Source organism: Corvus cornix, chromosome 1A (assembly GCF_000738735.6).
Source record: "Corvus cornix cornix isolate S_Up_H32 chromosome 1A, ASM73873v5, whole genome shotgun sequence".
NCBI classification, from domain to species: domain Eukaryota; kingdom Metazoa; phylum Chordata; class Aves; order Passeriformes; family Corvidae; genus Corvus; species Corvus cornix.
Window position 1 is genome coordinate 25,230,616 of NC_047057.1, and position 27,195 is coordinate 25,257,810.

The 27,195-nt window shown below is 36.1% G+C and overlaps 1 protein-coding gene across 1 annotated transcript in view; it reads right to left on the reverse strand.

The window, feature by feature from the left end:
• The window catches only part of FOXP2 (forkhead box P2), a 408,353-nt gene that overhangs the window by 117,932 nt on the left and 263,226 nt on the right, over positions 1 to 27,195 (reverse strand). The window contains exon 5 of the mRNA XM_039571412.1: positions 5,632 to 5,721. Within this exon, the coding sequence (XP_039427346.1) occupies positions 5,632 to 5,721 (90 nt within the window). The remainder of the gene's footprint in view (positions 1 to 5,631; positions 5,722 to 27,195) is intronic.

Here is a 27,195-nt window from a genome sequence, read left to right on the forward strand (position 1 = left end):
CTATCTATATAAATAAGACCATCCCAGCAGGTTTGTAATACTGACACCTCCACTGTAAATGAAGGAAATAATGTCCAGTTTCTTTTTCTTTATTATTGTATTTATACCTCTTCCTTACTGGAACTCCTGTTTTCTACATCATATAAGCTTGAACATGGATATTTCTCCTTTCCCTTCCCCCTACACCTTAAGTAAAAACAACTCCTTGCCTTCTTTCCATCTCTTGGGGTTATCCTTGTCTTTAGAGTGGGTATCACTGATGCAAATTTCTGCACCTCAGAGGATAACTGCATATTCCTCCGAATAGACTTACAAGGGAAAATGGGACTTACAATTTTCCAGCAGCTATCTTCCAAATTTAATTTACCCCAAGCCTCAATGTTTGCTTATATGTAGGCCACGCATTTCCTCTAGAATTATACTCGAGAGGGAGAAAGACTGTTTATCACTACTCTCCTCTTACACTACATATTATGCATTTGCATCTTTCTGTATCAGTGTTTTCTACCATGTACAAAATCCTCCTACTTCATATGCTTAGCAGCATGCATTAGATAAAAGAAATATGTAACATGCAGTTTATGAAAAAAGAGTTTTAAACCAGTTAGATTTATTTCTATTTTTGTTCAATGTAATGCAAAGAAAACTCTCTAGGTTACAACCATAACAAGTTTTTTTGCTGTTTTTAAAATGGCAATTTTTTGACTGACATTAAGCATGCACAGTTGAAGTCAAAGTGCATTAAATCAGAGGATATAATTTAAAAGCAGTGGGGTTTGCTTCTTTTTTCCCACATTCCCTGTTTCTTATCTCTCATCAACTCCTTATATATGTTTAAAAAAGTAACTAAAGGTTACAATATTAATGTTATGTTTGCTTATTTATTATGTGCAATGAATTTTAAACTCGGCCCATATGAAGATCCAAAGGGAGATGACCAAACCAGGATAGAGTAAAGCAAGGAGAGTAGGTTAAAAGAGTCTATGAATATCTTTTCATGCTAGATTTTCATGCTAAATTATTGCATTTTGAGTGTCTTTAAAAAAAAGTGGTTCTTCTGATGTTATGCACCAATGCAATAAAAATTAAGTAATTAAACTTAAGTGTATACTTTTCCCAAATTTTATCAAATTATTACACTTCAGTGGAGTGCTTATGCTAAATAAACAAGGCTTACCATAACAACTCAACACTCCATACAGCATGATATTTATACAACAGGCTTGGTACACAATGAGCTTAACCCTTTGATTCCAGGAGTCATGATTTCATGACATGCCATCCTCTTATAGAATGCTTTAGTACTGATGTTGAAACAAAAAATCTCCTAGTCTGAAGGAAAAACAACCAGTTCATCGTCAATATATTAAACTATGGGGCTGAAGATAATTATCTATTTATTCTAATTGACATAACATTCAAAGTCTGACTCTATGAAAATAAACTACTCATTTAGAGACATTATTGTCTCTAGAAAAAACAACTAGGCAAACAAGTACAATTACAACTAACTGTGCAAATCACCACGCTGTGCAGACAACAACAGTATGTGAATCATAGACAGATTAGTCTAAGCATAGAGGTTGCCTACCTGGAAGGGAAATAATTGCAATGCTGTACACAAATACCCACCAATGGCAGAAAATTGACAGCATTTACCTTTGGGTTATGCTTGTGCTCTCACAGTTCTTGAAGAACACCATGTTTCGCTCATGACTGTAAATGTAACATGAAAATAAAGCTGCCAGTTTTAAAATTCAAGCTAAATGACACCAGGTTCTTCAGTGGCTGTAAGGACAGTGACTTTCTGCCCTTGGAAAAAGAACTACATGTCCTAAGAGTTGAGGTGACATTTTTCCCTCTTATGCCTACTATGGAAATTTGGTGATAGGAAGAGAAATCCTTGAAAGCAATCAGTAAGCTTCACCATGGATTAGCATTGTAACAAATTCTACAGAAAAGAAAATTATTCTGAAACAAAAAACAGTACTACAAAAATCTTAACCTCACTACTGCAATATTTTACTGGATGCACGGTAAAATCGTAAATGCCATTATCTCATCATATGCAGGTTAACATTATCCTCAACTCTCATCACAAACCCTCCATAGCTATTTTGCAATATGTCATTAATCAATGGACGTACTGATTGGATCCATTCAATTCGGGCATCAGTGTAATGAACGGCATATATAAACATGTTTCAAATACATTTATTCGGATATCTATACATGAAAGTAAAATCACTACCACAATTGGTACTCAAGCCTGTCAAAAGGGATGTTTTTCTTCTTCTGTTTTACATAAGACATGCTAATGGTTATGCCATCTGCAGTGTGAAACCCAGACAAATGTAAATCAAAGTAATAGTAGATCAAGACAAGCGTCTATCTAAAACTGGAATTTTTGCAGGTATTCTGTTAACTCACAATCTAAATATAAGCCTCCTCTCCCTGAAAATATAGGGTAACTACTAGCTAAAAGTAACTTTTGCATTAGAAACGAAAACAAAAACTTTTGCACTTCTACAACAGATCACATAGCTAGCGGTAAATTTACAAAGGTTTTTCATGAGGATACAAAAGACACTCAAACCATTCTAGGAGAATTCCAGAAGTTCCCCTAAAGACATCCCCTCAGTAGAGCACAGTAGAACATGAGGACTTACCCAACACCCTCTTTTTGCAAAGCTGAGGACACAAATTTGAAGTTTTCTTCAATCAGCTTTCAACTTGCTGATTAGCTAGTAGGTGCTGTAAGTCACTAGAATACTTGGCGCATTATGAAATAACAGAGAGAACATACATAAAAACACCATATGCTACTTTCCCCCCCCAAAAGACAGCCACTAAAATAAATACTGGTTTTTTCCCTCTTTGGCACTTGGAACAATAGAAGAGTATACGTCAAAATACAGAGCACCAGGGATGCACAGGCAAGGCTTACCTAATACCCGCATTTGCTTGCAGATGTGTGAGCTAGTTTTAAAAGTTTTATTACATTTTTACTAGATTTATAAATCTATTCTAACGTTGTCAACAGTTGCCAGATTAGTAAATTGCTCTGAAATAGAGGAAATTAGATACACACTAATTTTAAAGTATTTTAAAATACTGGGAGAAGTGTGTTTTCTTGATCACAAACACAAGTACAAGTATTTTTGTCTTATAAACCTCAATTTTTGTCTTATAAACCTTATACAAATTTAGCAATTTCTACTGCTAGAAGTTACCACTAAATCTGGCATAAGAAAATAATAATGCTATACAATTTTATGACAGTATTTGGTCAAACAGGGAACTTGATGATCTAAGTGTGAACTTCCACTACGTGATGAAAAACGGGCAGTAAGAGACAGCCATAGAAAAGCTCCAAGCACTCTCGTCCAAAACCTTTACACATCCTTTTCACTAGAAAAGCAAATTAAAATGTAGTTTGTGCTCATACCTGAATTTACATGGTATTTGATACATAAAACCAAAGTCTGGGAGCAAATTCCATTTTTCCTCTCCTTTAAAAATGAACCAAATGAAGTGTTCAAGGCCAACAAGAGGCACTGTGTACACACTGATAATAGAAGAAAAAGTTGGAAACATAAGCAATAATCTAGGCTTTAGGAAGCATGTAACAATTCTGAAAATAAAATTATTTGCTCTATTTTCTTCCTCCTGCTTCTCAAGTATGACTCATGAGATGTTGACTCCTCCTGGGAAACAAGTGATACAGCACCAACACACCAACCCCTAGCATTTAAAAGGCATCAGGACAGCGTTAGAGTTTTCAGAGTATGAAAGCACAAGACTCCCTCTCTTCATCTCATCATCCTCTGGGTTCTGCACGTCTTTTGCCTCCAAACATGGTTTCCTACCATTTCACCAATGCCTACCACAAACAGTGCACCCCCAGACTTCTTTAACCTTGTAAAGAAAGTTTGTGAATGGGTGGAGAATGTGAAAAGAGAAGTCAGTACCTCCCAGACTGTGCTGGTTTAAAAGCTGGAGGATTAAAGTAAGATCACTGGAAAACATATACTGGGAAAATACCACTATTTATGCCTGTTTCATATACTTTCCTTATTGCCTGGTGTAGGCCAATTTAGAGACAGGACATAGGGCTAGACGGATCTTCTACATGCCTTGTACAGCCCTTGTACATGTTATCTTTCAGAATGAGGAGCTAACAGAATAAAGTACTTTCACAATATTCATTAAATCAATCATTTCTGTGGTTCAACCCTTCAAGGTCACTAATTCCACTTTAAAAACTTTAAAAACCCACATAGTTCATAAGCTTCTACCTTTATGACTACTCTTCTTATGTGCCTTCAGTGCAGAACATATTTGATACAAAGCAAAGTCAAGGGTGAAGAGTGGCAAGTTGAGAGGGTCCCAGGACGCAGCCTCAGCCAGGACTGGACTACAACTACAGTATGGCAGGATGCCATCATGTCATGTTTTCCTTTTTTCCATTTTCTTTAGTCATATTCCTAAATTCTTGTTCAGTTCTGAGCAAATAAATAAAACCTTAAAAGTATATTTGAAGAGAGCTGATCAGGAATGTGGAACTGTTTGCTGTGTCCAACATTGCTCCACCAAGTTTCACAAAGAAAAGGAGACAATGTGAATCGCATTCAGAAATTGCACAAGTGAACAAATTTCACAGCATTTCCCTGGTGGAGAAAAAAATACATTCTAGTGCCTGGGGTCCTCCATTATGCATGACAAAAACTAAAAATGAGATAAAAACACCCTACTCCATCAGAAAACAGGGGAAGTCCCGAGAGAATAAATGCTCACCCAGAAAAATAGATCTGAGGAAGAGAATAGGAGGATTTATACTTTTTAAAATTTCCTGAACGAAATAAAATTGTCTGCAACAAAACATAATTCAGCAGTTAGGCACCCATATTTGGTCTATATACAAAAGAGAACAAGTTTTCTCAGAAGAAAACAATTTCATATGGAACTTTGCATTAGGAATAAATGAATTAGTACCTCATGAAAACACCACACTGATAAAATTTTCCCAGAATAAAACTGTCTTAATATCTTTATTTACTAATGCATTTGAAATAACTATTCAATAACAGAACTTCTGTTTACCCATTCACAATCTGAAGCCCAACAACATCCTAATGTGAAACTTCATGACATATATTTTTTTCTAAAATGGTAGAAGCAGCTCTTTCATAATTTCATGCGCTTGTGTTGGTAAGTTTCTGAACACTTCTCTGTTTTTCACTTAGATATAGTACCTGTGAATTATTTAGTTTTTCTTTTTTTTTTTCACGGATACTGATTTGCTCTCAACATGTTTTTACTGTTTAAACCATGTATGTATAAAAACCACATACCAGTTTTGTAACATGTCTATAAAGAATTAATATACCACAGTTACTGAACTCAGACTTAGTCTTAGACCTTTTAAGCATCTATAGCCACAAAAGGCTTTTGTATCCTATAGTGAATTTTTACTGTGAAGTCAGCAGCAAGAAGCCTGCAAACTGCAGCATGTGAATACACCCAGATATGGCATTAGAGGACAGGCATTGACACACACCCCTCACATGTGAGCGAGCACGGCACTCTTCCCTGAGATTAAGGCCCCAAAAGCAAGGAGACTTTACTAACCTGCAGCGGTCTCTGTTTCTCACTGCCCTTAGGAGATTTCAGTCCACTTGTCTGTTGCTGTAAAAGCAGCTGCCTTGCTGCCTGGAGTGCCTAAAAGTAAAAAAAAAAAGAAAAAAAAAAGTAAATAAATTCAACCAATTCCTAGAAAGAAATCAGTTACTCATTGCTAATGTTAGGTAAAAGTCCAATTGAATCAAAAAAATCCCCTCCTATTTGATTTGTATTTGCTAGATTTCAGACTTCAGAGTGGTTTTTTTCACTTGTAACATTAAAAAAAATATTCTGAAAGTACATATATAGGACTTCACTAGAATTTATGGATGTACATGAAATCCTGCAGGAAATAAAGTTAATTTGTTTGAAGTGCTTGAAGAGGAAAAATCATAAACTGCATCAATAGCCTCATTTCCACAAGGAACTTGTCTTTGAGTGTTCAACTAAAATGCCCACTCCCTTGCAAATTATCATTCAATTTGCATTTTCGTATTACAATTTGAAGTAAAAGCAAGTAGACTTCAAGTGTTACCAGAAGCTGTAATTAAATTTGACAAATCAACATCAGATTATCTTGAAAGTGAATTAATAAGGATATTCATTGAAGATTAAAAACACTTTTTGTACTTACAATTCAAGGAGAAACCTCTCCTTTGACAAAAAAAAAAGAGTGCAGTTTTAACGCCAAATAAAAATGAGTGGTTTTAATTTGCATTCTTAGGAAAATCAGAGAACAAAGAAATTACTACTCAACCAACCAGATCAGGCTCAGGGATGACAGTATCCCAATCAAAATAGAAGATGTTTTCATTTATTTTATGTTTTCATTCCAACTCAGCAAAATACAGTTAAACATATGAAATGTAAACAAACATTCCACTTACCCGAAGAATGCTAATCTATATTATTTTTCCCCATAAAATTATTTTTAAAATGTCAATTATTTTAAAGTGGTACTTACTGAGAAATAAAGAAAAAAACAACCCCAAAAAACCGGATTCAAAATATTTCCACTGAAACTACCTGGAGAACTCATTTTTTTCCCCTTAGAAAAACCAGCTCAATAAATAGCAGTTATAGCTTTGCAATACATCACACTATTATTTCTGATATTAAAACCTACTGTAGATGGAATGTGCTGCAATAAATGCCATTTGATCAATGTTCCCTAAAATAATAAAGATTCTCAGCTGATAAAGAAAGGTGCAATTTTGATTAGACTCAAATGAGCTGGTTTTTAAGATAGTTTCTAGTATCCATGACAACAGTTGCTTTGACAAGATGTGCATATGGCATTACACTGCCAGCTGGTGTGAACAATGTTTGAACTACTGCATTGAGATGCTGAGCAAACAGAAAAAGTTGCCACGTCTTAACCCTCAGGGAAGGCAGTCATCCCCTGATCAATTATGAAAAGACAGAGAGAGGGCTGCTACAGTCTGGCTCCAAGCAAGTTTTCTGAGAAGGCAGGCAGACATAGAAAACCAAAGTAAACAAAGTGAATGCACTAGTACCATCTCCTAACAACATTGATTCGTCTCCCCATAGAAGGCCCTGGTACAAAGTTTGCAGAGCAGACTTTTAACATTTGGAGACATTCCCACAACAATCCCTGTATTGTTTCATCAAATTCTCAAGTAATTACAGGTCAGCTTTACAAAGAGTATACATTCCTCTAAACCTAAGCAATGAGATGCACAGAACTATCTTCTCTCTGCCAAAAATAAACAAGAGTTAACATATTTAAAAGTGCACTTGAAATATTTTGTTACCAAGGAACCACTGGGTGACCTCTTTCTTATGTGAACAGCATGATCTCTTCTGCACTCACAGTTCTTGAGCATATCCTAAAGGACAGTCCTTCTCTGCCTGAGATCAGAGTTAAATGTATCTGTTGATTTCAGGGGCACCAGGATTTGGTGCCAACATCTTCAGTGGTTTAAGCAAAAATAGATTAAAAGCACAAACAGAAGATCTGTGGAAAATTTATATTCCTTCTTAATCTCTAGTGCTCTTCAAAAGGAAAACTTGAATGGAAGCAAGAGAACTACTGCAGTCCTGAATTCATGAGAAACTGCAGAGGAAAATCAACCTCACCATTTGGGGTGATCCTGCCAGAACGAGATCTGGAGTACGAGGACATGGAAAAAACCATAAAGATAATATTTTTTTATTTTTGGCAGTTGCAGAAATCCTAATCTTCCTCAGCAGCAAAGTCCCCACATCAATGCAATAAAACAAGCAAGTAAGCATCTGGTAAAGCTGTACATTTACAGTACTTGAAAATTAGAGAATTATAGTCTGCTGTAGCTTAGATTTAATCTAGACAGTATGATTTCAAATTGTGGCTAGTATACTCCCATGGAATGAGCCTAGGAAAGTATGACTTCCTACATCTAACTACAAAAAGAGTCACACTTCATGAAAAAGCAAGGCAGCACAACAGGATATGCTTGCATAAAAGGCTCTACTACTTAAACTATTTTGATTCATATGTGCTGGTTGGGATATCTCTAAAGGAGTAAAGGCTTATCTTTTAATACAGAATGTCTTATAAATGATGACTACCTGAATACTTCAGCGATCTTATTGTGGCAGTTTAGATTATTGTAAACACAGGAGATAGAAGAAGAACAGAAAACAATTTCAAGAGATCAGAGATGATTTAAAACTCATAAGGAGAAATCACTGTCAGCCTTTGTTCTTAGAGCAGTCATCATAAGATAGTTTTTTCTCCCAGTGTGCTGCTTAACTCTACATTTTGCTACATGGTAAACAACCTCCCAGAAATACTGTTAATTTCAAAGCATTATTACTCACATTATTCGTAAGTAAAGATTATGAGACTATAAAACATTAGTTCTACCAATTCATTTGCTGCTATTAAATCTTTGCAAAATAAATTGACAACTTGAAAGTATCTTTCAAAATTCATAGTTTAACATCTACACTTCCAGAAAACACCCATCCCACGTATCATTTATAAATTTCTGTGACAAAAACAGTGTGAGGAAGACAAAATAACAGACACTTATAAATCCGGCAGATCAAATTTATGTTGAGTCCCACCTCAAGTTAAGTGCAGAAAGAACAGATTCTAGGGCAGTCAAAATTGTATCTAGTTTCCAATAACATTTGTTTCAAATTTAGTAGGAACTTTTCCTTAATTAAGTTATCTAAATTAGTAAAACTATACAAAAAAAAATTCAATGACAAGAACAATAAAAAGAACTGAGGACTAGAAATTATTTTAATTACGCAAATGAAAATCGTTATAATGCTTTAAGTAATGGCTATATAGGAAGGGAAATTCGGGCATATGGTTTCCAGAACTCACTGTGTCTTCCAGTAAAATATTTACTGGGAACATTACTTCTTAATATTTACTATGAAGCTTTGGCATAGCTAAAACATAAGCAGAACAAAAAAGAAAATAATTGCATATAACTCACACTATTAACGTTGATAAATTGCAGTAGATTTTGCCGTTTGTTGGCAATAATACTATGAGATATAACTTGCTTTAATTTTGTATTCCAAACCCTTCTATTTAATGTAAGCATGATTCAAAAATATTTTTAAAGTTTCACCATTTTAATAAAGTGAAAGCTGTCACCTAAAGATGGTAAACTTATTACTTTAGTTTTTAGAAAGCAAATATATGTGTATTTTTAGGAAACAGATGTCACTCATATCCTTCCTTTAAAACCAGGAATGTTTAACCTATCAGCCTGTTGCATTTGAGACGTTAAAATGAAAAATGACATCTATGCCCATTAATATCGTCAATGTATAAACAGCACAGCGTGACACATTCTTGAGAGCTGAAGGCTACAAAATCTCTCTGAAACATAAATAACAAAGCACTCAGAAGGATATTTGATGTTGATATTCATCTCTGAGAAAAACACTGCTGCCTGGGCTTCTTATGAAAATAGATGCGGCCCAAATGGATCTCCTGTAATTGGTTTCAGATAGCGAGGTCAAAAGAAATATGATACAAGAAACTATTATGTGGAACAGGCGAAACAAGAATGTTTATACAGGCACTCCCTATTTATACTGACAAGAGGTGTACATTCTGCAGAAAACCAAAACACTTGCCAGAAGTCAACCAGATTCCTTCCTTTTTCTAATTCCAAATCCCTATTTTATTTTTTTCAAATGACTGCATACCCTAACATTCCTGCTGAACGTAAAATAAGTTTCTGAACATAGAAGTTTCCAAATGGCTGAATATGTCAAACGAGAGTCATCTTGCTGGTAGCACTATGCAACCGAAACGTATCAACATGCTAAGCTGGATTTAAGGCCAAAGACTGCTCTGCACTGGTTGAATAACAAGTTAACCAAATGATTACATAGCTACATTTATTATAAAAACCACTCCAGGAGAACCTCTGACCCTTTATAACCTGCTGGGGGACTATTCTCTGGCTGGCTCCCAACAAGAATCCCAGAATTACCCACAGTTGTACAAAACCCTCAAAAGATAGTGACTGAAAGACAACATTGTTCAATTCTTCCTAATAGCACTCAAATGATACTGCTACGCCTTTGTCTCTCACTGATTGTGTTTGCCCAGAAAGTTCTCTAATGACTATCAGAGTCAGACAGCACAGCAGCTTATAATCTTTCCAAATGGAGTAGCAAAGCAGTTAGCACTATTCAAAGAATATTGAATTTAAGATGATCCAACTCCTTTCCAGCAGCAGTCTCTCCAGAAGACTCGATAGAGAAGGCAAACTCCCATTTTCCCCAGTGAACAACACTCTTTTTACACTAAGCCACACAAAGAAAATTGAGGACAAATGTCCCACACCAGAAAGCCCCCAAAGTTAAAGAAATCCTGTATGTAACAGAAATCCAAGCCATATAACCTGTCTGATTCCACCTAGGAGAGATAGACAACAATTTTTACAGTGTTTCCCTACAGAAGTAGAAATGAGGGACCAGATAGCTAAGGTTATTGGCACCTATCTCAAGGAATATATTAATTAAAAAAACCGTATGTTCCCTAAGAAGTATTTCACTCAATTAACCCAACATCAAGCTATGTCAATACTTAAACAAAAAAAAGATTTTTCTGTCTTCTGAATCTAGATGAGGGTGCCCCACAGCCTTGCCTAATAGTAGAACACAAACCTGGAAGATATCAAAATATTTGAAACTATACTATGCTCCAGAAGAAGAGGCAATAGTCTTCGACACTGTGTTACAATCCCAAGTAGTCCTGCTAGACAGGAGGACAAGAACTGCCCACTAAATGCAGTAGTAAGCCCAAACCTACAGGGCGGGATTAAGTGAGCACTGAATGTGTTTGAAAACATTTACTGTATTAACGCTACAGGAATTTGTGCAAATAATTGTCTGGCTCCTGAATCCCCAGGCTGCCCAGCTTCTCCAAGGCTGGGAAATTTCTCCACTTGTCCAGGACAGCAACTCTTCATGCCTGGTGAATTTCAAAATAAAACAGCAGAGAACGCTGAGGGCTGGGGGCAAGTAGGGAAAGATGTTCTGGATCACAGGTTAACTTATATTTCTCAAGTGTTTCAGCTCAGAAAACATAAGAATGTCTCTGGATCTGGCTCTCGTTTCCTTGGACTAAAAGCACTTTGCTGTTGGTTGGTTGGTTGGTTGGTTGGCTGGTGGCAGGGGTGATGGTATGTGTGTGTTTTGTTTTCTTAGGCTGATAACTGCCAGTTTCAGCATACTGAGGCTCTGATTTTGATTCAGATTTGGGGTCTTCCCTGCAGCACAAACACCACTAGAAGAAATGATCCTCAGTCTACCTGAGCTTCTGTTCTATCCTGATGTTATCCAGGATTAATTTTCAGTTGAAGACAAAAAGTAACAGTAATAAAGTGATAAATGCAACATGAAGTCTTATAATGCTGTTTAATAAAAGGAAATTAATCACATAATTGTCATAAACCTATTTTCTAACAGCAATCTATCAGAGAGAAATTATGCATCTGTAGTTATTGACCTTTCATTTTACCATGACTGATTCGTAATTAGACTAGTTTTGTGAAAAATAATAGTTAATTACCAGATTTTTTCACTCTAATTGTTTTGGCAATTTTGTTGTTGCTGTTGGGTTGGGGGGGGGGAGGGGGGGAATTGTTTTTGTTGTTTTTTGTTCGTTTTTGTTGGGTTTTATGTTGTTACTTGGCTCTTGTATTTTTGCTTGGTTTTGGTTTTGGTTTTTTGTTTTTGTTTAGTGTCTTACTTTTTTTCCTTTATGAAGGATGCTAAATAAATACAGGGCACTAATAATTAGCAGTTTACATATTTCCTTTTTTAAAGCCAACTTAGATTCTCTCCCTATAACCCAATTTAATAGATTCTAAAGACTTTTGCAAAAACAACTCTTTAATTTTCCCTGCCCCTTATTTGACTGACCAAGAACTAGAAACAAAACACCCATAACAGTTACATGCTTCAATTCCTGGCGGCATTAGCAGGAATTTCTTCCCTGTAGACAGTCTGCATTGGTCATTAGGGCTCCATGTCAGACCATGCATAACATGGTGCCTGACAGCAAATCCAAATGCTTTCTCCAAAGCTCACACCAGCTGAAGAATGCAAATGTCAAGGGTTAGCAGAGATGGGGGCTCACAACACCAAAGTTGTGCTCGAACCTGACAATCTCCTTTCTTTCATCCCACATGCCTGAACTTAACTTTCCTTTTGTCAACACAGAAGCAGGCAATCTACTCTACTTCTTTTCTACTACTTACATTACACAGTTACTAACTGAATTTATGAAATTTAAAAAAAAAGTGCACACATAAAATGCCAGCAATACAAGCTCACAAATATTCTGACACTACTGTATTCTTCCATGTGGTGTGATTTTTAAAAGATTGGGACATGTAATAGCTGAACAGGAGAGCTAATCTCTTAGTTCTACATGAAAAGAATGTGGTAATGGTGGCATGTACCAGATTTCCACATGAAAACTGGTTATGATCTATTTCCAATGAAAATCTGCTAGCTGATATATAGAAGCTATTTAAGTGTGCAGGCAAAGAAGAACAATCAATACAGCTATCCCATGTGTGAAGCCAGAAATAAAAAAAAAAATCCTTAAAATTATTGTAAGCTTATATAATATTATGCATATATGGTAGAAAGTATACATAGGATTTGAAAGGAGTTGGTTAAAAAAAGACCTTCTTTCAAGTCTGTCCATTGTAGACATTCCCTTATTGGCTGTGAAATCTACTTTCAATTAAAGCAGTCAGAAACAAAGTAGTGTTGACTTAGAATAATAGATGATTTGGTAATTCATAAATAAGAAAGGAGCTGATGCAAATTAAAGCAAGGGCGGTCCCATGTATACTAAGATCAAAATTCGGAGCAACTTTGGGAGTGGAAAGAAACACAGTATCAAAGGAAGCACTGTAACTGTTAGAAGGCTGTTAGAAGGCAATAGTTTTAACTGACAAAAACCTGAATGGAAATTTTAAAATTAAAGACAATTAATTCACCATGGAGATTATTAATCAAATTATTAACAAAAAATCATCACCAAGATATAAACTAAACCAAAAAATGAGGCAGATACAAACCAGAAGGAACCATGCACTCAAACATTTTGTTCTGGCCAACAGCAAGATTCCCAGAATAGAACCTCAAGTTTGAGAGAACAGATCTGAGGACTGATTAGTTTTGTTAACTAACACAGAGAGGTAAAATAACATGGGAAGAACAAATGCCAAAACGATTTTACCCTAAAATAGCCCTACCCATTTGGAAGTCAGAATGAAATATGTCTATCTTTACCACTTATTTTCAATTAAATTACAGTCTGCACTCACTGGTAAAGGAGTGCTGACACAAAATATCAGAAGCACAGATTCCTCATCCGGATACCCTCCCTGTAAGCTAGTAACCAAAACTACCCATCAAAGAGAATGGATTTACATGGTACCAAAATCAAATAAAATTACAGGAATTATACTAATCAAACTCTCTCAGCCAGCCCAAGTGTGAGAAATTACACATCTATTGAAGAGCCACTGATTGAAAGGGCTCCAAATATTTGAAAGATAACAATTAGATTTACCACTGCCCTTACAAATCCATATCCAGGGAATGAGTGAGACTGTAACCATGAAAAAAAATATTATCAAGATGGTCATATCAGGCTTTTACTGTATGGGACGAAGGCACAGAAGCCATTATTGAAATATCCAATTGATAATCAGTGGAGAAGAAAAAGGTCATGACTGGGTTTCACATTTGATATTATAAATTTAAATGGTGTTTTTGAATAGTTTTAATAGATCTAATTATTGACTTTTAGTCCTGACAAGAGCATAATTTAAAGAAATCTAAAATTTAACACATATATCTGTGATGAAAACCATGTATTAAACACATAAAAATATTCTGTCATGTTATTATGATAAAAGCAACTGGGATATACAAGAGTGTCATATACAAAACTGGTATCTTCTCTACTTTCCTCAACCTTCTAAAGACTCAGTGAGATGTACCCAGCTTGGGGCACAATGGTTCAAAGAGGTGGACTACTGTACCAGTAAGCAGATAAGAACTGTAGTAACGATGTCAATGAGAAAATCCAACATATGGGATAGTAGAAGTCTAACCATAAACACAGGAAAAAACCCCAACCCTAAAGCAGTAGCAGTCATCAGCAAGTTTTTGCACAGAACAAATGAATTGTATTCCATGGGAAGGACAAGCAAGAATGGCCTTAAACTGAATCCAGGGAGATTTAACTAAATTTGAGAAGAAACTTTCCAGTGGTAGAGTAGTGGAGGAGTACAATAAGTTGTGTACATGCTGCAAAATCATTATTGCTGAATTTGTTCAAGAAGCATCTTAAGAAACATCTAAGAGAACCACTTCTGCTCTGGGACACAGAAGATCTTCAGAAGTGTCTCCCAGCCCAGTTTTATTTGATTGTGTGGTTCCTGTGAAAGCATGCCAAGTTCGGATTACTGTGATGTCTAACACCTCACTACATTTCAAATAACACCATGTTCTCATAAACTGAATATCATGAAGCTTCAGCATGGTTTGTTTCCATGGTGAGCTAACAGCAGAGGATCAGCAAGAGCTGCACATACAGAGTTGTTCTTTGGAATTTTCTGACCTTCCATGACCACTTCTGTGTTTACGAGACTATCCTTGAAATTTTGGACTGAACAGAGAAATAGCGTATACAGAACAGGAGATCGCTTAGAAGTGCTCTGTGCCCTAACTGCAGCCAGAGCCTCTGATCAGGATTCTTGTGCCCTCACCTCCAAGTATGGGCACAACAGTAGCAGAAAACAAGATTTTCTTGCTATTACAATTCTTACTAGAAACAACAGAGATCTGGCTCAAATGGAGAACTAAGATGAGGAGAGAAAAATAAGGGAAGAATGAAGCTCTGAAGCAGACATCTCCACAAATGAAAAAAAACAAAAGCAAATTGACCCGTTCTCGCTCATGTTTTTAATGAACTAATTTGATCAAATGTCACTATGTAATCTCAGCCACTTTTTAAAAATCAGTCTATATTGCTAAAGCAAAATCAGCTGAACTGAAATCTTACTGCACATATATATTTTTTTTTTAATGGATATTTTTGTGACACTTTCTAAAACTTTAGTTAACATAAACTATACTAACAGGAACATATTCACTGAAAGAATGATTAGGGGAAGAAACAACAAAGATGAATGCAAACAGGCAATACATCAATAGCCATTTTATTTGCAATCTTTCAAAGATATTGAGAAACCAGGTTTTGGAGATAGAAGTGGAGTTTGGTCTGGAGTTAAAACAAACAAACAAACAAACAAAAAACCCAACCAGTAAAACTTGTCTTGATATGAGATCAAGAAGTAAATTATGCAAATAGCAGCCCATTTCTAGACACTTAATTATCAATGGTGGGACTGGGCAATAGTTCTGAATGTGCTGAAAACAAAAGGTCTGATCTAAACTCCTTCGAATAATTCTGAAGAACTGAAATCTGGTACCAAGTGTGGACAGTGAGACTCCAGAGGAACCTCTGTTCCATGATCACAAATTAGTTTATATGTTTATATATGTGTGAAGTAACAAATGTATTCACATACAAAACTAAATACTATTTTTTCTTAAAGGTAATGCTTATATTCTGTCGAAAACTGGACAAAATTAGCACTGACTAGCTCTCCATCTTTCTGAAAGACCTATCTGCATTTGCGGTCTACTATGACCTGCTTGAATTATTACAATTTAAGCTTTTCTCTTGGACTGCTTATCTACCTTTTAACTTTTTGGTGCATCTCGTGATCATCTAGCAGGCACAATCCAACACACAGACCTCTGTCTCTGAAGAATCCCAATCTTCAGGTTCTTGCTGGCAAATGAATTGTATGTTTTGAAGGGTAGCCTTAACAGTCCGTGTAGACAGTGCTACTGAGAAAGCATTCTCCACTTTGGGGACTTTTAAGAGTGAAGATTATAAAAAGAGTGAAATGACAAAGAGCTTTAATTTTAAGCTAAAATGCAAGTATAGAGAGACAGGCAAATGTCCTCGGGCTCCTCATCCTAGTTTCAGTCCTTGTGAGGAGATCTAGTAGGGAGTATATTCTTTATGATTAAAACTTGCAGGGATGAAAAAGAAAAGACCTGAAGCAATTAAAATTGTTTTGCAGAACAGGAATTGAGATATTTTGCAATTCCCAGGGCATTTAGGTGCTGGAGAACCGATAGCAACTGTGCAAGGAATTCCCAAGTAATATACATGAGCAGTGCAACAGGTCAGGCATTTGAATTAAAAGGTAGATGTTTCCATCACACTTCATCAAGCTCACCCAGGAAAAAATGATCCTTTTTATACTGCCTTCACATCTACTGTAATGTTCCTAAACAACAAGCTAATAATCAAGGAATTATAATCATAAATATGCTCAGGGGCATTATTGTCTTCAGATGCATTTGTAAAAGCAGACACACCCAGTTACGTTGGTGCCAAACATATGTAATATTTCACATCAGTTAAAGTCTCTTCTGGCATCAGACTGTAAAAATTTCCTCTGAACCATGCAGCACATATTACATAATCACTATCACTAAAATGCACGTAAGAAAAAAGCACTGGCAACCTAGCACATGATCAAAATACGTTGGAAATGAAGTTTAGATATAAATTTTACTCCATATATTCCTTCAACTATTCTTGCTTTACATAAATCAAAACTTAATATTCATCTTTTATTTTTTCAGTCATCCAGCATGTCATCAACTTACTATGGTCTAAGCTTAGTAACCAGTCTTCTCTTCTAAAGACACTTCTCTTTACGCATTGTACAGAGTTCAGATTTCATGTCCTAGAAGTATTTTCCAGATTCTCCTTTCTACAGTACCTTCTTTTTCCTTCTTGGTACATTTTAAACCTGAGCAAACTGTAACTATATTGCCTTTTAATTTAATTTACTGGGCAGGATGCAGTGCATCTTCTCTGTGAACATTCACCTACATTTTCATACTAGAACACTTCTTACCGTGAGCTTCAAGTACCACACAAAACATGGATCTATTCCTGACTGGATATTTCAATACTAGTACAGTGTTACAATCTACAGTAAATTTTAATTTAGTTGCTATTTAAAAAAATTTATTTTATCTATTAGAGATTGATTTTTTATTTTGCAGGATAAATTTTAGATAATTTAATTTCTGAGATATGGGAAAAAATACATGACAGACATCATAGTATTATACTGTTTTTAGTCAGAAGGCTTTGACTTTTATGAGAAAGTGTTCTGGATAATACCTGTTAGTCTACTGCAATTCCCAAGGCTCTTCTTGTGCCATAGGACAGTGGACTGAAGAATAAAAACAGGAGAGAAACTATTTTATGTGGAGGACTTTGGGATAGCTTTGAAATACTTTCTGGAGCACAGTTTATGGCATAAGGCTTATGCTGGTACCTGAAGAAAGAGCTGTGGCCAGCAGGTGAAACAATCTTTGATTTTAGATGAATGTCAGAGGTTCTCACCCTCTTCTCCAGCAATCCCCAGGTTCATTAATGAACAGTAAGACATGAACCCTGCAAGCACTTTCATGTATAGAGTTACAAAAAAATATCGGGAGTGCATTACTGAAAAATATCGTGACAGTGTCACTTTTACCAACTCTCCCAGGCTTCACCTACACTGAAAACTGGACAGTGACTGAGAACGTGATTTTCTGCACCAGCAAGCTGTGAGTACAGCTCTGGGCATGCATTTTTTACCTGTGCTGACCCACACTCTCCCAAGCTATGCCCTGGCACACCTCAGCAGTCAGACTTTTCCAAGGACCAGTTTGACTGTGGAACTGGGTGCAGCTATCCCAGTTTTGGGAACTAAAATGCTTATTAGCTCACTTGTGTCCCACCCTGTGTCAACTGTTCAGTTTAGTATCCAGGAACTATATGCTTAATTTACTAGTGAAGATCATGGCTATGTGCTCCAAACAGTTGAACCTCATGTTGTTTTGGAGCCTCTCTTGGCAGAAGCAGCCAGGTGTGATTTTGGGATGGCTTGGGAGAGTGTCAAGGACCTTGATTTCATAGCTGAACAGGTTGGAAAAACAGTCATCAGAAACAAGAGCACACCCTCCGGGGTGGGGCAATCAAGACTCCTTTCATTCTGAATGGCTGCATTCTGAACCTCCCATGGTGTATCTGCTGATGAGTTTTGAGTACCGGTTTTATATGGACACATTATGCATCTGGGATGAGCTCTACTGATAAAAGTCAAAATTTTGGCAACAGCCACTGTTTCATGAAAAACCTTAATTTCTTTCATCAAAGAAGCAGTAGCAAAAAACCCAAAGCACCCAAAGCATTTGTCTCCAGAGTTACCATCAATCAAATCCCAAAAATAGTACCATATAATAATTTCTGTAAATACTAGTATGGTGATAGTATTTTTCATCCTCATGTTTAGGCACTTACGAATGAGTATTCAGAGTTATGTAATTTGACAAATGTTTTAAAGAATGTAATTTCCAGAGCTCAGGTTAGTCACCAACTCTGAGTGCCCCAGATCTCAGTGCTGGGACTGAACCCCATCTGCACAAAGGAGCGAGCAGGTTATTCAGCAAAGGTGGCTGGGACTCTGGAACCAGCTGACAGAGAGCATTGCAAAGGCTTTGAGGTATCACCAGTGGCATTTGCGCAAAAACAAGTGAAAAGAATAGAAAGGTCCAACTTCAAGCACTTAAGGGGTTTTTTAATACTTTGAATACTTTTATTTGTTTATTTTAAGGATACTATGAAAATGAGATTTTTCAGGAAAAGCATACTGTGGAAATGAAGTGTTAGGAATGTATTTAAAAATAATCATCAATAGTATTTTTCTTAAGATTTTTCTGCATCAAAATTTGGGAAGATTCTGGCTAGAGGTTTTGTGCCTCTGAAGAATAACTGAATTATTCCTTCATTGCTATAAAAGACACAGAGGAAAGCTGAATCACAGAAAGACTACATGAACTAAACCTGTACATTAAAGACAATATTTAAAATTTTTTTACAAGTGCAAAGAGAATAGCACCAAAGTAAAAACAATGGAAGTAATGTCAAAGAGAAATTAAATTTCTTCCTGACTAGAAAGTATTATATAAGATTCATACAGTAATCAGAGTATAACAATCAGGCCAGCACAATATCATTGAGAATACATATTTTAGTGACTAGAGATGATTAAGCTACTCAATAAAAAAATTTAATTTTACTTAAACTGACATCCTTAATTTTCAAGGGAAGTGTTTCCCTGATTAGTCTGACACAGTTTAAGTAGTACAGATAGTCTCTCTTTTATAACAAACATTGTTAGACACCAAAGTGACCTAATAGGCACCATCCTTTGAAATTTGAAGACGTGGAATTACCTCAACCTTTTACATCATCTTGCAAGACAAGATGTATCATGAGCCTCATTTAAAATTATTTACATGCAAATTAATAGTATTCCAAAGTAGACATTTTGCAACAAAGTTAAAGTTCAAAAAAACCCTAAGAGCAATGCCTGCAGGAATTTTCACCTTTATCAATCAATAAATTTCTTGGAAGAAGCAATTTCTGAAATTCTGCCAAATGCAAGTGGTACCAACTTGAGCATTTGTTTTCCAGGTTGTAAGTTTTTTTCAGACAATGTTTTCTTAACATGTCTGTATTTTTGAGAACCAAAAGCCTCTGTTGCACCTCTTTATTTAATCTCTGTTCTAGAACATATTTTTAAAGTTTTGCAAATATACTACCCCATATTATTTATGGCATAGCAGAATTCTGATCTTGGTTCAGTTTGGGTTTTTTTTCCTAGGTGTCACAAGAAGACAAAACAATGACACCTAAAGCTTCAACAATATAGTTTTATAAAAATTGAAAATGAATGATAAGGAGAAGAAAAATTCTACTTGAGAGAAAAGAAGGGGATTCAGCAATGTACATTCACACAGACATAAATTATTGTGTTGTATCTAACTTGTGGCAAACTGTATGTATTCACCCACACTGTAATATAGTTTCAGCAAGTTTCCTGAATTCCTCAAGTAAAAATAAGGTTTTGGAAACAGAGCTAATTCAACATTTCACATGGCAGCCTTTAATGCATCCTAAAATTCCAATAATTAGCAGGACCAAACATAGGAAGATATCTGGTCCTGTATTGAGACTTGCATTTCTGAAACTGTTTTCTATACAGAAAGGAACAAAAGCTTCTGACAAGCAAAGGAAGAAGGGACAGGTCAAATCTGTGTTAGATTAAATGCTTATACTTTTAAGTTTTACCATATGTTGATTGTCCAAAACATTATAAATATAATTGAGTACAAAATATCTTTATATGGAGGGGTGTTCAACCAGTACAAATTAGCTGCAATTAAATCCTGCCCTTGCTGATTACTATATGTGTTCATCTGTCAATCTCTCATGTCTACTCACACTGTAGCTAATTTCAAGCAATATCCAAAGGTATACAGATTTCAAACAGATTTAAAACCCTTCAGTCTAGTAAAGAAGAAACGCAAGGCGACAGTGAAATTCAAGGCACAGACAAACTCCATTCTGCCACAAGACACAAGAATGGAGTGTGCAGAGATGTTTAATTTGACTGGGGAACTTTCCACCAAGGGCTAACCTTTCTGTAGAATCCTCAAGTCAGATATAAATGTTTCTGAACACCACCACCCCCTCTTTTTTTTTTTTTTCTTCCTGTTTAACATTAATGGACAATGCCAGATGGATGGTTTTGGAGATTAAAATGCCCTTTTTCTATGTTCAGGGAAGTTCAGCACAGTCTGCTGCAGGAACAACTAAATGAATGCAGCCCGCTACTGCCTCCTTTCAAGGGGTACAAAAGTAATTCTATTTTCATGCTCTTTCACTCTTCATTTCTTGTACTGATTATGCCAATTAGAGCAGTCCTCTTAGTGATGCGGTCACCTGCCTTCTAGAAATCCTACCTGCCTGTTTATATGCTTGCAGGTACTGACAGCTGCAGAACAAATTTGATACAGATCATTTAGCTATCCCCAACAATGAGCAAAGAGATAAGCTACAGATTGAGTGGTAAACACTCTGTGGAGTCACTTGTACCATTTCTGCCTTAGTGCGCTCTTTTACTATGTAATACAGACTGCAAAAACTTATATATATATGTATATAAGTATATATATATTCTAGAAACTATCTTTAAGCTGAAAGAAATTTTGGACTGTCTTTACTGCAGCTTTGTGGAACTGTCTTCAATGTGGGGACCAAAGAGAGAACAGTATCTAAGTAATATGCATGACTGCACATCTGCTAACACAAAATCTAAGTTCTTTGTTTCTAAACCTCATCAGTCTACAAATACTTCCTTTCCAGTGCAGAGAATATCTAGTTCGTACATTCTTCTTGGTTCCCTGGTGAATACACCATTTGTTTTCAAACCAAAATAAAACTCTTTATTCTCAAAGTCCTAGTCAATGTGACCCCCTAAAGAACCTTGTCTACATTTTTTTCTTCTGATCTGTCAGCCCTCCTTTTCTAATGGTTGTCTTCTTCCCTGGCTGACTCCAGGGGCTTCTTTACATTGCCCAACATGGTAGCCTCATCTTCACTCACATTTCTGTTTCACTCAAGAACTTAAAGTCTGCTCTCAAAACTTTTTTTTTTTTTAGGTAATTTCCTAATACTGACCTTAATCTTTCCAAATGTTGTCTTTACATTTTAAGACTCTTGCTTAAGTTTAAATAAATAAAAATTAATAAACAGAAAGTCCAAAAAAAGTTAATAACATGATACATTTGTAAAATAGACTGATTTAATGATACTTCATTTCTTCTTACTCCTGTTCTTAACTGCTCTTTTCACCTGTATTTTAATCCCTGCTGAATCTAATTTATATGCTGTGATTAGTATGTTTAGAACAGTCTTAGTTTCAGCCTGAAGGGGTTCAAAGATGTTACTGCTTTACAATTCAACAGTATAATTTTGCTTACAGCAGTAACTGGTCAGAATATCTATGAAGTTCCAAATGCAGGAAGAGCAGAAGTAACAAAAATCAACTGATTTTAAAGTGTACCATGTCATTTTACATGTAAGAGTAGCTGCCGTTAAAGCCACTCTTTTCTGTGAATAGAATATATGTGAATAACAGAGTCTTTTTACATGCCACATAATAAGCAGACCTGCATACAAAAGCATTTAACATATAAAGATAAATGAGGCCATTGGAAGAGAGATTTGCCAGGCAAGAAGAGACTAGGACTCCGCATAAACACTTGGGCAAAGTCCATGAAGCCAAATATGTGTCTGCCTTTGGATATGGGCATTGTCTTACAGGCAGAAGGGAAGCTGAAAGTGCCATGTTCTGAGCCCTCTCCACAGCAGTGACCACATCTGCGCATAACCAACTTCATCAATCAGAAACATGCCATGTGCAATGTAATGGAGAAAAATAGAACAGCCAAGACACTAAAGAAAACTGTGCTCTGAACAACAGCAGAGAATGCAGAAAAAAAAATGAGATAAAACAATACTCCTCATTAGTCTTTCATTTCCTGAAATATTGAGTATAGTAAAAAGCAAGTTAACTACACACTAGCGTAGCACTGACTCACAAGCTTCTACTGGGACATCTCAAAAGATCCTGGTACTGAGAAGAAAGGCATTTAATCTCTGTTTTTGTGGGCTTTTGTTTGGTTGCTGTTCTAATGGTAGCAAATTCTATACGTCTTTTAATTTGCAAGAAAATTCTTCAGGAGAATCCTAAACTGGGCAAACCAAAAATCTGTTAATTCTGAAAAATGGCCATCGTCCTCAAGACTGGCTGCAGTTTGCCCTTTGTGCTTTGAGACTGAGAATTCAAAAATGCAGACCTACAATAGCCAAGCTGCCCCTTTTTATCTGGAGGCTTTGGGTATCCCCCAAGATTTTTATATAAATGTAGTGCACTCTGGTTTACATTAGAAAAGGAAACATTTATCTTATCACATTGATATCGGCTCAGTACAATATTACATTCTGGAATAAGAAAATATTGCAACTTTACTTGAAAAGGTCAAGAGGTACTGTTTATCTTCAGGGCATAATGAATTACATCGTATTGCCTCCCCAAGAACTCCGAAAGAATGGAATATGTTTTGACGCATAATGCACAAGTCAGGGCTCTGTGATAGTAGGTGGAATAACAAACAAAGCTGTAGTGGAATACTTCCAGCTTCAAAATTCTGTATAATTACAAATCTATGTGAGAAACCTGGTCAACAAGTAGTGCTTTCGTTACTAAAAAAAATTATGTGTGACAATTCTAATAAGGTGTGACCTTCAAATCTCTTCAACTCTTAATTGCATCCTAAATTCAAGTTTACTTACTTATATTATTACATGTTAAACTTTATAGCTGTTCAGTTAGGTAATATAACAGCTCAAAGTTTCTGGTTTCCAATTTTATGGTCAGAACACATATTTTTATTTATGAAAATCATTCCCTCTTATGTCTGACAGCTTGGTTTATGCTGCAAGGATCACAGTCTCAATTCACTGTTATTGATCGCTAAATATTGCCCACTTTCTGAAGAAATGTTTCCAGTTATGTTTCATAATGTTAAAAAAAAAAGAAAAAGAAAAGATCATGATAGCTGCATCTGAAATCCCAATAATAGAGACTTGTGTCTCCTCATATTTCCTGCATCGAGACCAGTGACTGGTAAGTGGACATTTTAGTGCAAAATCTATGATGATACTTACAAGCAAAAAATGTTTTTCCCACAGAAAAAACCAAAAACATAACCAGTTTTTTATACAACCTCATCTTTCAACAGCTCATCTATATCCCACAAATTGTATTAGTAGGAAGTAGTATGTGACTTAGCCCTGAATATTAATTTTTCAAAACGAGTGTGAAATTGAACTAACAAGTGAACGAGGGTCTGTGGCAAAAAAAAGAGAGTTAAACTAGTGAGATGGCAACACAATACATTTGAAAAATCTCTACTGCTCTGAAAATTTCCTTTTGCAATCATATTTTGCCCGGTGTATTAAGAAATTAGCAGAATGCAGGTGGAGATTGGAGCAGTAATCTGGAAGGGAGACGTGTGTCAGCATGCCCCTTTGTTTGTCACAGCAGGGGTGGTTGACTACTACCTACTAGCCAAGATTGCTGCAAGGTGCTTTTCCTTACTCTGTCCAGTTCAAACTCAAAACAGTGATCACAGTGGTCAGTTTTTACTTTACTGCTTAATACAGGAAAGAAGTACTCACCGAGCTGAAATTCGTCTCAGATGGCAGGTGAGAGCTAACAGCACCAGCTCTTGTAATCTGTTCATTCAACACAAGAACTCATATTTCAATTTATTCTGCCATGAGATCTTGAAACACGCAGTGGTCAAAGAGGAATCAGTAGGCAGGGGGTGCTCTAACACATACTATAGATCTTAGGCAAAGTGGGAAAAAAATGAAAGAGACAAACCTGGAAATGTGTGGAGACACACCTAGAGTAAACATGCAGGACATGCAGGGAGACCTTCAATTCAGAAAAGAGGTGAGAAACAGAGAAGAGGTGAACACAGAAATCTTTCTATTTGTGGGTACTGGGTCAATAAGAAAACAATGAAGATCAATATGAACTGCATCACTTAAGGGCACTAAGCCTCCATCAGACCTACAAACAGAAATGCCACATCAGTGACAACAGCTGAACAGCTGCAATGGCAAGATCAGGCAAGATCTCAGTATCAAAGTAGTTATCTGAAATAAAGTAGCTTAACAGACTAGCTTGAATCTACATTGTGTGGGAGAAAAATCACAGCTAGATCAATTTTTCAATGAATATGCCAAACACAGATGTTTGTGGAGTTAATGAGGGCTTCATTTTTTTAGGTAAGAACTCTTATCCCATTATATAGAAAAAGGGAAGAGAAAAAAGAAAAGGAAATATGTTACAGTAAGTAATAAAGAAATGTTAACTGGAGTGTAATATTACGGGTCTCATGGTTATGGGAGGTGGAGACACGATCAAACTGAATAAATGGACAGAGTTGGGATCATAGAGTTGTTCAGCAGTTTTGTTTGGAAAATTATTTGAGTCTGCCCTGTCATATACAGAAGTTAAGTAACTATTAGAAGAAAGTAGACTGAAATGAAAAGATTATTTGTATTCAAAATTTCTGAAAAGCAATCTCCATGAATTCTTTTGTTTTCTGGTAGAAGGTTTCTTTCTTCTGTTTTTCCTAACAGAACAAAAGTTGAAGCATATTAAATCATTTGAAATATCATAGAATGTATAAAGAGATGTTCTGTGGAAAAAGGGAACAATACATATATTCATCAGATTCCGAGACAGTGACTGTGCTGCCTCTGTCCAAAACTGCAATGAACAAAACACACAGAACACTCTGGTTTACTTTCCAAAGTAGTCTCACATTCTTAAACATGCCACAACCAAAGCAAAAAACAAGAAGAAAAAATTACAGACTTACAGGGTGGTTAGATTTTAATCGGACAGTTAGATTTTAACAACTTACTATCAGATTAATGATAGATACTAATAGCCCTGAAGAGGGCTATGCCCAGTTCTTCCAGTTGGCTCATAACTATGTCATCTGAGTCTTGAAGCAGAGTTGCAGAGTTTTTGATCAAAGTAATACTCCCAATTTTAAGAAGAGTGCTTAACATGCATAAAATGCTTAAAATTCCTAACAAATTACCTTTCAAGTCCAAACTGCTAAAACAATAAGCTAAACGCCTAAATATAAAAGTACCAAAAATGAAATAATATAACCCATAATTGCCACATATTTAGCCAAGTTCTATCATTTGTCCCTTACTATTTAGGAAAAAACATGCGTATAAGAGGATAGCTCTGCTTTCCACACCATTTAAGAAAAGCACCCTTGACTGTAAAATTAAATGAAGTTTTCTACTTTGATTTTTTCACATTTTATCTGACTTTTCTGCATCTTATCTATCAGGTTCTACCAATGGTTTTCTGTTGGAGTTTCTGGAGTCATTTGGCCACAGATTTCTCACTGGATTTTAAGAATCAAAATGCATAAATGAATTTTAAATACAGAGTTAGAAGTTGTTTCTTCATACTCTTTTTGCATGTACCAATACTGGATAACAGTGTTGACAGATTACAATAATTCAGACCTACTGAAAGAACTGCCTGTATCTCAGTAAGTCAGGTTACCATTCTCTGAGAAGGAACTGAGGATATCCCTGGACTTGCTGGGCATTTTAGATTTAACATTTGGCCTCTCTGAGCAGTTTTCATCTTTTAAAACAATTTTTTGGCTTTAAGGAACATTTCAGAAGGGCTTGGCTAGCTCCAGGCACTTAACCCTGGTTTGCACTTGCAGTGCACCAAAGGCTGTGGCTTCCAACTAGGAAGTCACTAACTGACTGACAAAGAGACACAGTATCCTGGCACAGTACAGGGAGTACAGACTGAAATTGTATCCTTGATGCACTCGGCACATTTTGAAAAAAACACTGAGAAAGAAGGTACTCTGAGGTTCTGAGAAAATTTTGGAGCCCAGCTTAAGAAGTGGGAGAGGCATTGATTGAGAAGAGCAACAGATATGGACAAAAATGGATTTTGTGATCATTATGCAATTATTTCCAACCTGTAGGAGGAGGAGATGAAGCAATTAGTGACCATCCTTGGGAAAGGAGAAATAAAAAAAGGCACTTTCTGCCTTGAGCAATCTTTCACATCTCATTCACATCACAGGGACTGTTGGAAGTTACAGTTAGCCCTTACAGCACTTGTCTGATCACTGGTCTATGTGTGAAAAATATTTGATATTTTGGGCCATTCTTCTCTTATATTGCCAAAATCCCCTCTTCTCCTTCAAACTGCAGTTTGTCTATTAAGCCTCAGGTAGTACGGCCAGTAAGACCAGGAAGGATAAGAAGAGTCTTCAGGACTCTTAGCACAGCTAATCATAAAAAGCAAGAAACAGAGTAAGGTATTTGTTCATTGCATTATACAGAAACAATTAGGGAGTAATAGGCCTTGCTAACACATTTTTATTATTTTGTTATTTTGTTATTTTATTAAGGAAACCATTAAAGAGGAGGAA